This window comes from Camelus dromedarius, chromosome 7, assembly GCF_036321535.1.
Source record: "Camelus dromedarius isolate mCamDro1 chromosome 7, mCamDro1.pat, whole genome shotgun sequence".
Lineage (NCBI taxonomy): Eukaryota > Metazoa > Chordata > Mammalia > Artiodactyla > Camelidae > Camelus > Camelus dromedarius.
Window position 1 is genome coordinate 48,059,397 of NC_087442.1, and position 18,868 is coordinate 48,078,264.

At 33.2% G+C, this 18,868-nt stretch overlaps 1 protein-coding gene across 1 annotated transcript in view; it reads right to left on the minus strand.

Annotated features, from left to right (window-relative positions):
* Positions 1-18,868, minus strand: part of ABCB5 (ATP binding cassette subfamily B member 5) — an 86,568-nt gene that overhangs the window by 55,899 nt on the left and 11,801 nt on the right. The window contains exons 5-12 of the mRNA XM_010984669.3: positions 16,484-16,675; positions 16,227-16,398; positions 13,824-13,948; positions 13,567-13,744; positions 11,574-11,687; positions 11,151-11,261; positions 9,017-9,142; positions 7,549-7,752 (exon numbers count right to left, since the gene is read on the minus strand). Coding sequence (XP_010982971.2) covers positions 7,549-7,752; positions 9,017-9,142; positions 11,151-11,261; positions 11,574-11,687; positions 13,567-13,744; positions 13,824-13,948; positions 16,227-16,398; positions 16,484-16,675 — 1,222 coding nt within the window. The remainder of the gene's footprint in view (positions 1-7,548; positions 7,753-9,016; positions 9,143-11,150; positions 11,262-11,573; positions 11,688-13,566; positions 13,745-13,823; positions 13,949-16,226; positions 16,399-16,483; positions 16,676-18,868) is intronic.

Here is an 18,868-nt window from a genome sequence, read left to right on the forward strand (position 1 = left end):
AAGCAATTATGAATAAAGCTGCTATAAACATCTGTGTGCAGGTTTTGCATGGACATAAGTTTTCAACTCTTTTGGGTAAATACCAAGGAACATGATTTCTGGATAATTTGGTAAGAATATGGTCAGTTTCGTAAGAAACTGCCAAGCCATTTTCCAAAATGACTGTCCCCACCATCAACGATGCTCTGTATCCTCCCCAGCATTTGGTGGTGTTGGTGTTCTAGATTTCAGCCATTCTAATAGGAATGTAATGGCATCTCACTGTTGCTTTAACTTGCATTTCCCCGATGACATATAATGCAGAGTATCTTTTCACATGCTTATTTGCCATCTTTATATCTTCTTTGGTGAGGTGTCTGTTAAGGTCTTTGGCTTATACTTAATCAGGTTATTTTCTTATTGTTGAATTTTAAGAGTTCTTATTATATATTTTTGGTTAACAATCCTTTATCAGATGTGTCTTTTGCAAACATTTTTTCCCAGTCTGTAGCTTATCTTCTCGTTCTTTAGATGTTGTCTTCCACAAAGCCAAAGTTCTCAACTTTAGTGAACCAGCTTATCAATGACTTCCTTCATGGCTCGTGCCTTTGGTTTTGTATCTAGAAAATCACCGTCACATCCAAATCATCTAGGTTTTCTCCTATGTTAGGACTTTAATAGTTTTGCATTTTAATTAAGGTCTATGATCCATTTTGAGTTAATTTTTGTGAAGGATGTAAGGTCTGTGTCTACATTCATTTTTTTTACATGTGGATATCCAGTTGTTTCAGCACCATTTGTTTGTTAAAAAGACTGCTTTGCTCTATTGTATTGCTTTTGCTACTTTGTCATAGATAAGTTGACTATATTTACATGGGTCTAATTCTGGGCTATGTATTCTGTTCCATCAATCTATTTGTTTTTCTTTCACCAGTATGGCACTGTCTTCATTACTGTAGCTTTATAGTAAGTCTTGAAGCTGGATAGTATAGTTCTTAACTTTGTTCTCCTTCAATGTTGTGTTGGACATTCCGGATCTTTGCCTCTCCACATAAACTTTAGAATCAGTTTATTGATATACACAAAATACCTTGCTGGGATTTTGACTGGGATTGCATGGAATCTATAGATCAAGTTGGGAAGAATGGATGTCTTGACAATATTGAGTCTTCTTTTTCATGAACATGGAATATTTCTCCATTTATTTAATTTTTTTATTTTATTCATCAGAGTTTTATTGTTTTCTTTACACAGATCTGTACACATCTTGTTAGATTTATATTTAAGTGTTTCATTTTCTGGAGTGTTAATATAAATGATATTACGTTTCTAATGTCAAATTGCACTTGTTCATTGTTGGCATATAGAAAAGTAACTGACTTATGTACATTAATCTTGTATCTTGCAGTCTTGATATAATTGCAGTATGTACAGTTTTGGTCTGTTTTCTTTTACCTAGCATAGTATTTTTGAGTGTCATCCATTTTGTATGCTATCAATAATTCACTCTTATTTATTCACGGTGTAAATCTATCTTGGGTTGCCAGATTTAGCAAAAACAAAAACCCATGGAAATCAGTTAATTTTGATTTTCAGATAAATAATGAAATTTTGTAGCATAAGCATAGTTCATACAATATTTGGGATATACTTATACTAAAAATTATTCAATGTTAATCTGAAATTCAAATTTTACTGAAAGTCCTACATTTCATCTGACAACCCTATATCAATCACACTTTGTTTATACATTCAGCTGCAGATGAACATTTGGGTTGTTTCCAATTTTTTAACATGAATAAAGCTTCTATGAACATTCATATACATGAGACTCTTGTGGTCATACTTTCATTTCCTTTGGAAAAATATGTAGGAATAGAATTCTGAGTCACAAGTGTATGTTTAACATTATAATAAACTGGCAAATTGCTTTCTAAGATGACTGTACCAATTTCATTTTATTCAGAATGAATGAGAGATCCAATTGCTTTACAACTTCACCAAAAGTTATTATTGTTATTCCTTTTAATTATGGCCATTCTACTGAGAGTGGAATTGTATGTCACTGTAGTTTTATATTGGATTTCCCTAGTAACTAATAAGGTTGAATATTTTTCATATATTCATATATATATATTTGTTCATTTAATTCTTTGTGTGAAATGTCTATTCAAGTTTTTGTCCATTTTTAAATTTTTTATCTAATTACTGTGTTGTGAAGTTTTTTATATGTTCTGGGTACACATTCTTTGTCAGAGCTGTGTACTGTGAGTATTTTCTTTCACACAATATCTTGCCTTTTTATGTTCTAAATGGTGTCTTTTAACAGATTTTAATTTCAGTCAAGTACAGTTAATCATTTTTTAACAGTAAATGCTTTTCTATCTGAGAAATCTTTTCCTAACTCAAAGCCATGAAGATTTTCCTGTAAGTTTTTATTTTTGAACTTTGATAGCTTAAGTTTTTACATTTGGTCTAAGATTCATGGCAAGTTATATATTTATGGTATGAGGTAAGGGCCACATTTCATTTTTTTTTCCATATGAATATGAATTTATCTAGCACCATTAGTTGAAAAGACTTACCTTTCCCCCACTGAATTACATTAGCCTTTTCAAAAATCAATTGACTAGATATGTGTGGTTCTATTTCTGGACTCTGTTGTAGTCCACTGATTTACGTGTCCATTGTTATGCATTTAACACTGTGTTAATTGCTATCTTAAAATTAGCTATTGTAGGTCTTCCAGCTTTGTTGTTCTTTTTCCAAAATTGTTTTGGGTATCTTGGTCCTTTAAATTTCCAAATAAATTTTGTAATCAGCATGTCAAGTTTCTACACATGTAAAAAGGCTGCTGGGACTTGTAACTGATAAGAGCATTAAATTTATAGATCAGTTTGGGATGAATGCATATTTTTAGAAATATTCAACCTCTCAATCAATGAATTAGGTATGCCCTGTTTATTTAGATATTCCTTAATGTTATTTCACATATAAGCAATGTTCTATAATTTTCACATAGAAGATTTACGTATCTTTCATTACATTTACTCTATTTTATATTTTTTGATGTTACTGTGAATGCCACTTTTAGTTTTAATTTCATTTGTAACTGTTGCTACTATTTAGAGGTCTAGTTGATTTTTTTTCATAGTTATAGGTCTTATTAAGGTTATCTACTTCTTTTCGAGTAAGTTTTGGTAGTTTATGCCTTTCAAGGAATTGACTCTCATTTAAGGTGTCAAATTCATAGGCATATCTTTGTTCATACTATTCCTGCACTAACCTTTTAAAGTCTTTGGGATCAACAGTGATGTACCTTCTGGAAATTAATCCCTTGTCAGTCACATCGTTTATAAATATTTTCTCCCATTTTGTAGGTTGCCTTTTCGTTTTGTTTATAGTTTGTTGTGCAAAGGCTTATAAGTTTAATTAAGTCCCATTTGTTTATTTTTGCATTTATATCAGAGAATGTTTTGCCTATGTTTTCTTCTAGGAGGTTTATGGTGCCCTGTCTTATGTTCAAGTCTTTAAGCCATTTTCAGTTTATTTTTATAAATGGTGTGAGGGAGTGTTTGTTCTAATTTCAGTGATTCACATGCAACTGTCCAGTTTTCCCAACACCATTTGCCAAAGAGACTGTCTTTTCTCCATTGTATGTTCTTGCCTCCTTTGTCAAAGATTAATTGACTGTTAAGTCTGTGGGCTTATTTCTGGGCTCTCTATTCTGTTGCATTGATCCATATGTCTGTTTTTGTGCCAGTATCACACTGTTTTGATTACTGTAGCTCTGTAGTATTGTCTGAAGCCTGGGAGGGTTATTCCTCCAGCTTTGTTCTTTTTTCTTCAATATTGCTTTGGCAATTCTAGGTCTTTTGTGATACCATATAACTTTTAGGATTATTTGTTCTAGTTCTGTGAAAAATGTCCTGAGTACTCTGATAGGAATTACATTTAATCTGTAGATTGCTTTTGGTAGTATGGACATTTTAACAATATTAATTCTGCCAATTCAGGAGCATGAGATATCTTTCCATTTCTTTAAATCAACTTTAATTTTCTTAATCAATGTTTTATAGTTCTCTGTATATAAGTCTTTCACTTCCTTGGTCAAATTTATTCCTAAGTTATTCCTAAGTATTTTATTTTATTTTTTTTGATGAGATTTTAAAATGGGTTGGACAAGAAAACAAACAACTCAATCAAAAAATGGGTGGAAGACCTAAGCAGACATTTCTCCAATGAAGACATACAGATGTCCAATAGGCACACGAAAAAATGCTCAATATCACTAATTATCAGAGAAGTACAAATTAAAACTACAATGAGGATCATCTCACACTTGTCAGAACAGCCATCATTAAAATGTCCACAAATGATAAATGCTGGAGAGGATATGGAGAAAAGGGAACCCTCCTACACTATTGGTGGGAATGTAGTTTGGTGCAGCCACTATGGAAAACAATGTGGAGAATCCTTAAAAAAACTAAAAAGAGATTTACCATATGATCCAGCAATCCCACTCCTGGGAATATATCCAGAGCAAACTCTAATTCAAAAGGATACATATACCCTAATGTTCATAGCAGCACTATTTACAATAGCCAAGACATGGAAGCAACCTAAATGTCCATCAACAGATGATTGAATAAAGAAGTTGTGGTATATATACAATGGAATACTACTCAGTCATTAAAAAGAATGAAATAATACCATTTGCAGCAGCATGGATTAACCTAGAGATTATCATACTAAGTGAAATAAGCCAGAAAGAGAAAGAAAAATACTGTATTATATCATTTATATGTAGTATCTAAAAAGTACATGTTGTTCAAGGGTCAGCTGTAGTTCACAAATACTGATACCTTGCATTTTCATTTTTATTTAGTTCAAAATAGTTTTTAATTTTCCTTAAAACTTACTCTTTCATCCATAGATTGTTTAAAAGTAGGTTCTTTAATTTTCAAATATTTGTGGATTTTCCAGATGTATTTCTGTTATCGATTTCTATACTTTAATTCTACTATGGCTCAAGAACATATTTTATATGTTTCCTTTGAAATTGTAAAAAGCTTTTTCTTTTCATGGTCCAGAATATTGTTTATCTCAGTGAACATTCCATGTGCACTTGAGAAGAATATTTTCTGCTTTTACAGGATGGAGTGTTCTACAGATATCAGTTAGATCTAGCTGGCTGATAGTATGGTTCAGGTCATCTATATCATTAATGATTTTCTGCCTACATGTTCTATCAAGTACTAAAGACTTCAACTAAAATTGTGGATTTGTCCATTTCTCCTTTCAGACGTGTCAGTTTTTACCACATGCATCTGAAGCTTTTCTTAAGTACATAAATACTTAGATTATGTCATCTTACCTATGGATCATAGTTTCCTGTTTCTTTGCATATCTAGGTATTACAGAATATATACTGAATTCTGTGCTTGTCATGTTGAAGAGACTTTGAATTCTGTTTTCTTTTGAAGAAAATGTTGATTTATGTCCTAGTGAGCAATTCAAATATTGACTAATCCTCTTGAACTGTGTAATCTTTGTTTTATGCTTTGTTGGGGTGAATCTGTAGAAAGTCTCAAAAATTGGCAGAACCCAACATCCAAGTTCTGTCTCCTTCAGGGATCTTGTCATGGCTTGGGTTTTGGATTTGTTAGGGCAGGTCTAGAGTCAGCCTTACTCTAAGGTGTGGTCTTTACTCCTAAGGTGTGGCTTTTTTTTTTTTTTTTTTTTGGGTGTGTGTGTGTGTCTTAGCTATATGCCTGAGGTATTAAAACAGTGTTAATGTGATCTCTACACTCAGGACGGGTTGTGTTTTCAACATCTTCGCCACACTGCTTTACTTCTAGTATCTATGTTCTCATCTCAGATTTATATCAGCTGCTGTCTGGTAAGCCTTAGGTAGTCTTAGCCTCAGAGGATTCCCAAGGGATGCCTACATGGATTTCTGCCCCCCATGTTCTCATGTCCATCTCATAAACACAGCTCTCTCATTGCCTCCCTGGTTGTTTAAGCTGCCAGAAATTCTATCTCTGCTTTTCAGCTCAGTGGGACTGCCATATTCTGTCTAGATTCCATTTTACAGATGTGGTCAGGAATTTGTTCTCCGGCAGCACACTGAAAAATCATGGACTTTCTTAAGTTTCCTTTCTCTCAGGATTCACAGTTTTGTGCCACTTTTTGTCCAATGCTTGGAAACAATTGTCTCATGCCTCATGTATTTTAGCCAGTTTTATGGCTGTTTATGGGAAAAGGCTAGCAAGTATCAGTTAATCCTAATATATTAATTTTAAAATATTTGTATATCATGGAAGGAGTAATGGTATTTATTTGTGTGCTTTCCCTATGTTTTCACCTATATGAATTAACCACTTCTGGAACTTTTATTTATTATTATGCTTATTCTTATTTCCTTGGTTAACTGTGGCTGTGGAATTTAGTTTCCATCATGATAAGCCAGTATTTTTAATTTGTTCTTTGTTTTACATCTTTCAGATTTACTATTAGATTTATAGGACGGGACATACTTTGTGTAAATACTGGACTTTTAGCAAAAGCAAGTCATAAGTTACAGGGAATAATTTAAGAGGCACCAGAAAATTCCCTAATTCCAAGTGGGAAATTGAAGATCGCTGCTGTTTTGAGGACAGGAAGTCACTGAAAGTGTCAAAAAAATCAAAGAAAGGAAGTCTGAGTTTTCCCAAACTACAAGGCAAAGAATAACCTCAAGCCCTTAGTGTCCTAGTTATGACCCTAAATAACAAGGGTAGGAGGTAATAATTGGCAGAACAAAAGTTTTCGTGAAAAAAAACAAAAGTAAGTACAAAATTATCATGAGTGTGGCTTGTGAAATAGATCCTTTAAAACAAACTTTTTTGTTATTGTTGTCTTCTGCGATGGTAGAATTTTATCTGTAGTTTAATTTCAAATTTCATCCTTCATATTTCACTACAATTTCAAATGATACTGATGAACAGAAACTTTGAGAAATGTAAAAAAAAAAGTTTTTATAGCTCTCTAGCAATTCTAAATACCCATTAGGATCTTATATGTCCTAATATCAAAAATTCAACTATAATTTCACATTTCCTGTCCAATATTAGCTCCATGTACTTCTAAAAACAATGATATTTTTCCTTTTGCCTTATCACAGAACCGATCTGAACAGTATGTGACATTCCCAGTCTTAGCCACAAGATGGCCTTGCAAATCAACATTATGAAGATACATAATTTCTCAGCTGGGAGTGATAATTTTGTCTTCTATTTCTTTTTACGTATCCTCTTATGTATTTTAACGTATCCTTTATTTTTTTTTCTTTTACATTTGCAGTGTGAACCAGTAAGAACTAAATATGATTAAAAACTGACCATTCAATGATGTATTTCTTCTTTTGGATGTTACCATGCTCTTTCATTTATAGATGTTTCATCTAGGACAATGCAAAAACTAATCACACTCCCCTTACTCTGTAAAAGTTATTGTTTTGTTATTTTATTTTGGAATATTTTGGTGCTTTAGCTTTAAGCTAAGGACACAGGCTACATGTGTACTTACCCTGGGAAACTCCATTATAAAATCATAAGCATTTGCTTCCTTTGCTGCCTTCTCAATATCTTCATCAGTCACGCCATCTCGTCCATATTTAATATTGTTATTAATGGTGGTCCCAAACAAAACGGGCTCTTGGCTGACCACTCCAAAATGTTCTCGATAATGTTGCACATTTAAAGTTCTGATGTCATTACCATCCACCGTGATCTGCCAATTCAAAGCAATGAATCATGTTGTAATGCTTTTCACCACATTGGGTTTAGAGTCCTTTTTACTAATCCCAAACACAAGCTGAGAAGCAAGGTTTTTTAGGAATCAAAGACTGACTATATTTTGACAAAATATTTATAGCATGAATATTGCCAACAGACTTTTCCTGGTACATGGGAACTAATAAAACCTCAAAAAAAAAATGGCTTAAAATCTTGCCACCTGAATATCTTTATTCCAAGATCCACAAATTAGGTATTATGAAGATATGTATTCTAGGAGCCACAAATGTTATCATGTAGACACATGTAATAAACTTCTGTTTTGTTAAAGACTGATCTGACCTTCGCATTTTTTTCTTAGAAATACCCTACTTTCCCTTCAACACTCTACTCCGCTGCAAAAGGTAAAAGTGTATTCTACTCACTGCTATGAATAATAGTAAATTAACCCTGTCTTTCCCATAGATAATGCCATTACCTATTACTCCAACATATTCCAATGACAGAAGCCAAGGTTTGATAATTATAACTTTGGTAATTCTCACCAACTGGCATTCTGTCTGGGCATGGGTATTCTATGAAACTGCTTTATATATGGAATGCTTATCCAATAATTTATTGGTTCAATATTAGCATAGATACATGAGTCTACTATACTCCAAATGAAGACTTAAGAGGTCAAATTTAGTGAAATCAGGCTCTAGAAGAGTAGATCTTCTTTTAAAAATAACAGTTAAAAATTGAATAGAAGCATTAAGAATTATGCATCTGTGACTATCACAGTCTTGTTCTCTACGCCACTTACAAGGCTGAGAAAGTTAAGTGCAACATATACATTAAAGAAAAAATAGGAGAGCATATTTCCTACAGACATTATTCTTCTGGGATGTTCTGAGAAACTGAAACTCTTGATAAGTTCTGGGTACTACAAATCATTGTGTTATTTTTCTCCACAGCATTTATTATCTTTTCACATATTATTTAATTTACTTATTTTATTTATTGTCTCCCTCTACTTATTAAAATGTAAACTTCATGAGGGTAGAGAAGTTTTTATGTTTGTTCACCAATGTATTCCCAGCACCTAGAACAGTAAGTGGAACATAGTAGGTGCACAATAAATATTTGTTGAATGAATGAATATGCAGGAAGGAAAATAATATGGCTTCTATCCTAGCTCCATTGTTAAAAATTAAAAGTTGACATAGCTGTAAGCACTCATCACGTGGACTGTGTATGATTTTGCTAGGTACACTTACAAAGCCGTCATCAGGATCATATAACCTTTGCAGAAGTTGGACTGCTGTACTCTTCCCACTGCCGTTGGGGCCAACCAAGGCCACTGTCTCTCCAGACTTAATTTTGAGATTCAGACCTTTTAGAACCTATTGGAATGTATGGGAGAAAAGTTTCATAAAACTAGGATAAGTACGATTACTATTTATATGTTTTCAGAAATTTAATGTATAATTATAAATAGAAAACAAATTTCTTTGGCACTTAAAAACAAATTTAGATCTTATGTTTGTTTCATGCACCTGTATAGTAATAACCTACAATTTTGGAAAATAATAGTAAAAAAACTCTAGTCATCTTTCTATACAAAGAGGAGATCTAAGTTAAGTGTACTCACAGACTATTAATAGTCACAGCAAAATTTTTTTCATATTTTCAACTGAAATAGTTTATATGAATTTCATGACTACCAATGAAGTAGTACTTTCATTGAAAATGCTATTTGAAATAGCAGTACTGAAAGTTTTATCTTTTAACTTGTAATAACTGAATGAAATCTTGCCAGATATATCTTTGAGTTACTTATGGCAGTTCTTTCTTAGAATATATTTAACATTATTGCAAAATATATTCCAAAGTAAAGCAACTGGCAGACTTTTTAGGGACTCTTATGAATGGGATTTCACCAGTTGATCTCACAGGGACATTTCAATTTGGGTGGGAGCACTTTTAAAGTTTTTCCAATAACTGGGGGTTGCTACCAGCATTTACTGTCCCTGGGACCTGCAATATGAGCAAAACCTCACAAATAATTACTGTCCCAAATGATGATAGTAATCCCATTGAGAAAATCCCACTTATCTTTGCTTGCATTTGCCCCAAACATGGGACTATCCCCTTGGATTCTCTCACTTTTAACTCCTCATTTATAAAGAAACAGATTCTTTAAATAAGCCAAAACTAAAACCTTCAGAGGGCCAAGCATAAAATATTCTCTAAAGAAGGTGAGAAATCGGGGACCCCCAGTGGGAGTATCTTCTCTCCCACCTGCACTTTTATCTAGAATTTGTTCTTATTCTTTCTTTGGAAGAATCTGTTTTGTTTATTTAAAGTTGGTGGACATTTTTGGGTAATTATTCATTTTTCACTTAAAAAAGGTTATGTTTCAAATGTTCATGTTAAAAAAAATAGTTGTTTAAAACCTGGAGAGCGCTTTACCATGCAATATAATGGCCCAGTTGGTGCTTAAGTCTCCAGGAAGCCAACCCAAATGTAGTTGTAAAATGGTGTTAAAATGCTCTATTTATATTAAGAAAAATGATAGAAGACAATATTATTCCAACAATGGTAATTAAGTAACAAAATTTTTAAAAATCAAGGGCTTTCAAAAGAGAATGTCAGTAAAAGACTTAGAGACAAATAAGGGAGTAGGAATAGGTAGATCTTTTTTGATGCAAATTATGTAGGGAATATTTGGACACTTCAAAAGATATTAAAGGTTGATGGCATTAGTAAGTTTACCAATTTCACTTAAAATCATGTCATCCTTTTTCTATGAAACAGATGTTCCATTAGTAATTGCTCTTTGCAATCTTTAACAGTAACCACTTTTTTGGATAAATATACTAACAAGTTGAAAGAAGGAAGACAATAGAAGAGACAGACATTTTTACAAGAACTTGTCAAAGGCTGAATGGTAGAGAGAGGAGGATGCACTTTACGCTGAGTGTGTTTGCATGCCTTTGTGTGTGTGCGTGTGTGTGTGTAAAAGTAAGAGACAAAGTAACTGAGGCACAAATGTTGGTTTAGTAAAAACCCTAGGAAAGTAAGAAGGGAAAGGGACAAAACGGTGTGCTCCCAAATCCAGAGTGAAGGAATTCCAGGGAGTTGAAAATGCTTTAGTCAGTTGAATACAGACAAGATAATGCAAAATGTAACTAATTCTTCCAGAGTTATTCATCCATTGCTGATCTATCCTTCCTTCTTTCCTCTCTCTCTCTTTCTCCATCTCTTTCTCTCTCTGTCTCTTCTCAAGTCTCTAAGCAAAGTAGCCAAATCTTGGTCAAACTGACCCTAAGTATCTCATAAAAGGAGATCCTAGCCAGTGGAGAATAATATTAGAAAATGATACAATTCTGTAAATTAAATTTTACTTACCTTGATAGATGGTCTTGATGGGTAACTGAAAGAAACATTTTTAAATTCCACAGTTCCTTCTATCCATCCCAATTTATATCCTGTTGTTGAAAAGTTATCTATAGTAGGTTTCTTAGAAAAACAAAGAGGACATTAAAAATCTTAAAGGTACTGAGCGGACACTCTCTAGATCCTAAAAATAGCTTAAAGATGGGTTTTCTTTTGTGGTGTTTTCCTTTCTACTTTCGAAGTGTATTGAGTTAGATATAAAGGTTTCAGTAAACACAATCTCTTTGTAGAAAAGTTAAAACAATCTCTTTCCATAGCCAATTGGGCAACATAGATTTTGCCCATCTTTTTGTTTTAGTGAAATAAGTGTGCCTATGTTTTGGCTTCCTTCTTGCAGTAATGATAGTTATCTCTTAAAGCTATTAGAAGTCTTACCTTATCAATAATGCGGAAAATATTAAAGGCAGCTCCTCTAGCTATAGTGAAGATTTCAAAGTTAGGGGCTGCTGCTCCAATGCAGTAACTACTATGGATTACACTAAAGAAGACCTATGGGAACAAAAAATAATATTTATTCTTTTTCAGCTATATAAGAGGGACAACATTTTCAAAAAACCAGCTTTTGGTTTGGTTGATTTTTTCTATGGTCTTGTTAATCTCTATTGTATTTATTTCCTCCCTGTGGAAACAGCCTAAATGTCCATCAACAGGTGACTGGATAAAGAAGATGTGGTATATTTATACAATGGAATACTACTGAGCCATAAAAACCGACAACATAACGCCATTTGCAGCAACATGGATGCTCCTGGAGAATGTCATTCTAGGTGAAGTAAGCCAGAAAGAGAAAGAAAAATACCATATGAGATTGCTCATATGTGGACTCTAAAAAACAAAAACAAACAAGCAAACAAAAAAAACAAAGTGTAAATACAGGACAGAAATAGACTCATAGACATAGAATACAGACTTGTGGTTGCCAGGGGGGCAGAGGGTGGGAAGGGATAGACTGGGATTTCAAAATTGTAGAATAGATAGATGAGATTATACTGTATGGCACAGGGAAATATATACAAAATCTTATGGTAGCTCACAGAGAAAAAAAATGTGACAATGAGTGTGTATATGTCCATGTATGACTGAAAAATTGTGCTGAACACTGGAATTTGACACAACATTGTAAAATGATTATAAATCAATAAAAAATGTTATAAGAAAAAGAGGGACAACAGAATGAAGTACATACATAGTTGAGACTCAGAAATCAGATAGGAAAGAATGGAAGATGCTGCCAAATATAAAGGAAACATTAGTTAATTCAACTGCAGTTGGCCTTTTCCTAATAGAACAACTTCTAATTATCCAACAGTCTTGTTAACGCCTGCTGGGAAGTTGAGCAGAAAAATCTGCTTACTGAGGAGCACTGGCCATACAGGAACCTGGATGGGTGAGGAGGTCATGTGCACTTCCCTCCTTGCTGGTTAACTCCTCAACTTTAAGGAGAAGGATGTTATAGATTCCACTATCTTAGAGACAGTCTATTATTTATTCCAAAATTTGTCTGAATTTTTGTATTACTGGACACTTGTCCATTTTCAGACAGACACATCTCTGCCAAAAGTCGATAAGCAAAGAACTCCATAAGCTAAGTGTAATTTTCCCTATCGTATAGATGAGGAAGCTAAAACTTTGCAAGTCATTCACCTACAGTCACGCATAAACTGAGGAGAAAAGATGAGCTAAAAATTCCTCAGGCTCAAGTTTTATTTATAACAAATAAATGAAGAACTTAATGTTTTAAAAATAAAGCCTCAAGTTCAAAAGATGACTTAAGTTGAACAGAGCAGATGAATTTAGTTCAGAAAGACAAATGATTCTTAATCCTGAACTGATCTGTTTATTGTTGAAACTTGGGAGGATAACTGAATAAGTTATAATTTAATGCATAATCCTTAAGAGTTTAAAAAAAACTCTAAGTTGTGATGTTGGATAGAGCTGTATATAGTCTGTTTTTAACATTACTATATGCTGAAAGGACAGAAGAAGGCAGGAGAGTCCAATCTACAGAATATTTCTGGAAGACCTGTAGCAAGGTGAATGTAGGTGTCATCTTATCTCAGCAAGATGGAAAGGAAAAAGTCTCACTAGAGACTGGTCTTTTTTGACTGCTGGTTTAAGAAAACTTTATTTCTCAGTGGAGAATTCAATTATGATTTAGAAGACACTAAAACATGCTAGGTGAGTAAATCCCGCCAATTCATAACTATAATTTAAAGATGTTTACAAATAATTTGAAGGAAATAAACATTTGTTTAGTAAAAACATTCATCTTTAAATATTCACTGTCATTCAAAGAGAAATTCTTACTAAACTCCAGGTAAGGAAAGATTACCTAGGCCAGTTACCTCTGTTCTCAAACAAGACTTACAGCAAGAACAGTTCCGATGGTATAATCAGGTTCTCCACGAAGAATCAAGGAGGTTCCATACCAAAAAGCAAGTCCATAGGTTCCATTCATAAAGAAGTACACAGCACCAAGAGAGAGTTTTGAAGCTATAGCTTTTTTAATGCCAACATCCTTTGCATCTTTTAGATTCTGTGTATACCTTAAAAAGACAAACACAATGTAATAGCCGTGGGGGAAAACAAAACCAAGCACATATTGTCATAATTAAAGGAACAGACCTTTGGATTTCTTTCTCCTGGGCCCCAAAGGTTATGACTGTTTGGATTGATGATAAGACTTCTTCTGCTACAGCCCCAGCTTTGGAATAAGCACTTAATTCCTTACTGGACAATGTGATGACTATCTGTAATAAACAAAGATCACAGTCAACCAAAGAATAACCCTGGGGCAGTAACAGTGTGCAGAGAATTTAATTCAAGTAGAATCTAGAATAACATTTTATTATTGAGAAGGTACTTGTTACTTATTCTAACTCCATTACTTGGCAAATGAGGAAACCAATGGTCATAGATACTGACTTCTTAAAGTCTCAGCAGTGAAAGAGCTTAGCCTAATGTAACCTGGAATCTAAATCTCTACTTTTCCTTCTAGTAGAGCTTCACTGTTTTCTCTATGTATTTTCAAAACCTTAGAAAATGAGTATCTATATTAACATAGTTCAGAAAAACTTGATTTGAAAAAGGATATTAGGAACATAGTTCTTCTTAATCGCACTCTGGAAATTAGTAAGCCTGATTTGACTTGATCTGATTTGTTATTATGTAAAAACAATCAAGACTTCCAGAGGATATGAGAGACAGGGTTGTGGCAGAAAGAGGAATATGATCCTGCACATGTCTGGAGTGTGACTCCTGAAGCTATTACTGCATAATGCAGCCTGCCTAGTAAATGCTGTATCTCTATACACCAATACATGAGATTTCAGAAAGGGAGAGAAAGTTATCACTCTTGGTGATTTTAGGCAGGTTTACCTGCTTTCTTCAAAATTTAAATCAGAATGTGCCTTTTTCTCTATAACACATCCCACTTACCACTTCTTTAATTAGTAAAGGATTTAATTTAGTAATTTAGCACAACAGTTCAACGAAAAGGAGCAGGGAAATTGTCCTCAGAGTTGTGAGTCTGTAACTACTGCTTGCTAACATAAAAAATCTACCCACTTTCAAAATACATTCCACATAATAGGAACTGATTTTATGTTAAGACATGCTCAGATATTTGTTAAAGCAGAAAGTAGCATAAACTGAGCAATATTCATTATTTTCTGAATTCATCTAATAAAGATAGTTATTTCCTTAATATATCACTGGAGGGGAAGCTGCATGTAGCAAAATGCTTTGTACATACCAGTATTACATAAATGTGTGCCCAATTAAGTTGAACTGAAGGAATCTAGAAACCATCCAGGCTGGCTTCTTTAGTCATTTGGATAATTTTTACCTTTATTTGCTACCTATTTACAATCAGTCAATACAACAGCAAAACTTAGTTTCCCCACCGCTATTATTTTTAACTCCCGGTCCACTTCACTTCTTGCTCAGTTAAGGCCCTGATTTTAGTAACACACTGGGTTAATCTTCATACTTAGGGGTCTTCATTTCAAATAAGCTGGGGATGAAGATTTTGGCAAGGGTTACAAGGTCAACACTAGAAGTCACACTAAATAAAGATATGTTGTCTAAACACCTAAGTCTATTGTTAAGGAAGTATTCAATCATAGAATATTTTTATTGCTGAAAATTCTTGTTTGGTTGAATTTGTATACTGCCAGCAAATAAATTCAGTGAATGTTATGGCTTTAACTTCCATAGAGAAAAATTAGCTTTGGAAAATTTAAGACTCAAAAAACACCCCAAAACAAAACAAAACAAAACAAAACTCCATCCCTCAAGAATACGCTTTGCCTTCAATTTAGGAAATGGGTATACACTTTGGTAGAACTGCCAAAGATTTAATTTGGAGAGAGATATTAGGGATATATTGGTTGATTTTGCACTTCACATAGAACACTGGTTTAAAAACTAGGCTGTAAATAGATTAATATCTTATAAATAGATTAATATTAACTATATCAGTGCTGAAAATATAATTTAAAATGCAAATACAAAATTTGTTTTAAAAATTGAAACAGAAAAAATTGAAATAGATTTACATAGTACATAAAATAGACATTAGCAAATATTTTAAATGTCATCAGAGCCCTATAAAAATATAAACTTGAAATGGCTGACCTAAAAAAATGCTTAAGTGTTTACTGTTTTAGGATTTTCTCATTTTGTTCTAGTGAAATGAACTGAAACACATTTGTCTGGGAATCTAGCACACAAAGCTTTCCCAGTATCCAACGTACAATGGCATAAAATTGTATCCATACTGTTTGAAACTGTATTAGGCTCTAAACAAAGAAGGATGTTTTTTAACGTTAGTAAGATATTACAACTAAACCTCACTGTAGCCAAATAACCTGAAGATAGAAAGCGTACTGTATTTCCGACATACAATATTCCTGTCCATTTTGGGACACAGAAAATAAGTAGAAAAGCCTCTTTTGGATAAACTCAGTAAAATATCTAGTTTACATTTTTGCTTCCAATCAACACTGAATTAGCCATCTTGCCTACCCTAGAAAACATGGCTGCTGATGCAATTATAAGAGGAGATGTGGACAGAGTCACCAGGGTGAGTTTCCAGCCCTTCACCAAACCAATCGCCAGGCCAATAGAAAAAGTAGACATGTTTTGAAACAACAGAGCAATCTTGTCTCCAATACCATCATTGATTTTGTTGATGTCACTGAAACAAGTAAATAAATGCAGTTAATTCATTTATACGTCATATAAGAGAATAAAGTTGATGTATCGCACAATTATCCTCTTACTCAGTCATGCGTGTATTAAGTTCACCAATATCACAGCTGTCAAACCAGCTGATGTCCTGAGCCAAAATTGAATGAAAAAACTGTTTTCGAATTCTTTTGGTCTGTCGTGCTGCAGTCATAACCCAAAAGGAAATCTGCATGTAGCCAAAAACCCAGGCAGTAACTCCTATTCCAACATAACACAGGGTCAACCTGGAAAGAAAAAGATTATTGGAAATGTTACTGAGACCAAAGCAAACTTTTTCCCTTATTATCAAAAAAATGAAATCTGTCAGAATATTTGATGAAGAGAACTTGTGCTAGAATCTATAATAAGATAATTAAAAATAAACCACTATGAGAATGAGTGAAATATACTCATGTAGGAATCTAGATTTCCCTTGTAAGACATCTAGAGTATGTCTCTCTTACATTATTAGCCAAAATTAGTGTTTCAAAACATAATTGCTATTTATATCTTCTTTCAGTATTTTTTTAATACTTTCATTTGAAAATGTTACATTGTAGTAATTATGATAGCTGTATGTGAAACAGAAGGGTAAAGAAATGATAATAGTCAAAAGCATTTGATAAAATGCTTTAAATATAAATACAGCATTAAATTAAAATTTCAACTGAAGGAACTTAGCCTAAGGAAAATATGTACAAAGATTAACCAAGATGAATGTTCATTGTAGCATTAATAACAATACCTAAAACTGAAGATATCCTAATTATCTAAGAGTAGGAGACCAGATAAGCAATGTAGTCTCTTCATACCAAAATCTATGGGATGCAGCAAAAGTGGTACTAAGGGGAAATTTATAGCAGGCTTACCTCAAGAAAAATTTCAAATAAACAATTTAACTTAACACCTAAAGGAACTAGAAAAAGAAAAAACAAATGAAGTCCAAAGTCAGTAGAACAAAGGGAATAATAAAAATCAGAGCAGAAATAAATAAAATAGAGACTAAAAAGAAAACAGAAAAGATCAATGAAACTAAGAGCTGATTCTTTGGAAAGATAAACAAAATTGACAAAACTTTAGCTAGACTTACTAAGGAAAAAGGAGAGAAGGCTCAGATAAACAAAATCCAAAACAAAATAGGATAAATTACAACAGATACCACAGAAATACAAGGGATTATAAGAGAATATTATGAACAGCTATTTTCCAAAAAATTGGACAACCTAGAAGAGATGGATAAATTCTTAGAGTCAGAAAACTTCTTAAATAAACAAATGGGACTATTCAAATTAAAGAGTTTTGCACAAAAAAGTACATTATCAATGAAATGAAAAAACAAGCTACTGAATAGAAGATATTTACAAATTATATATCCCATAAGGGGTTAATATTCAAAATATAAAAAGAATTCATAAAACTCAATAACAACAAAAAAAAAACCCAATTAAAAATGTATAGAGGATCTGAATAGACACTTTTCCAAAGAAAATATACAGATGGGTAGATGGTCAATATTACCAATCACTAGAAAAATGCAAATGAAAACCACAATGAGGTAAAACCTCACACTTATTAGAATGGCTATTATCACAAAGACAAGAAATAATTAGTGTTGGCAAGGATGTGGAGAAAAGGGAATCCTTCTGCACTGTTGATGAGAATTTTAACTGGTGCAGCCACTGCAGAAAACAGAATGGAGAGTCCTCAAAAAATTAAGACTAGAACTACCATATGATCTAGCTATTCCGCCTCTGGGTATTTATCTGAAGATTACAAAAACACTAATTTGAAAAGACATATGCACCTCTAGGATCATTGTAGCATTATGTATAATAGCCACGATATGGAAACAACAGATGAATGGATAAAGAAGATGTGGTATATATACATATACACACACAATGGCCTACTACTCAGCCATAAAAAGATAAAATCTTGCCATTTGCAGCAACATGGATGGACCTTGAAGGTATTATGCTAAATGCAATTAAGTCAGATGGAGAAAGAAATGACCACTCATTTGTGGAATATTTCAAAAAAGCAAAATAAATGAAAAAACAAAACAAAACAAAAACTAAACACATAGATTCAGAGAACAGAATAGTGGTTTCCAAAGGGGGAGGATGAAATAGGTAAAGAGGTCTACTGTGTGGTGATGAATTCAAACTAAACTTTTGGTGATGAGCACTCTGTAATGTACACAGAACTCAAATTATAATGTATATATGAAATTAGTGTTGCTCTATGATGAAGGAATTAAATAGGGTGCTAGGTCAGGGAATAAGTGGTGGGTAAAGATGGGTTGGGAGAGCTCATGCAGATAAATAAAGCAGTTAAGAAAAATTTCTTTGAGGAAGTGGTATTATAACTAGGATCCAAAAGGACAAATGGAGTCAACCACAAAAAGGCAAGAAGAGCAATACTATTTTGACTTGAGC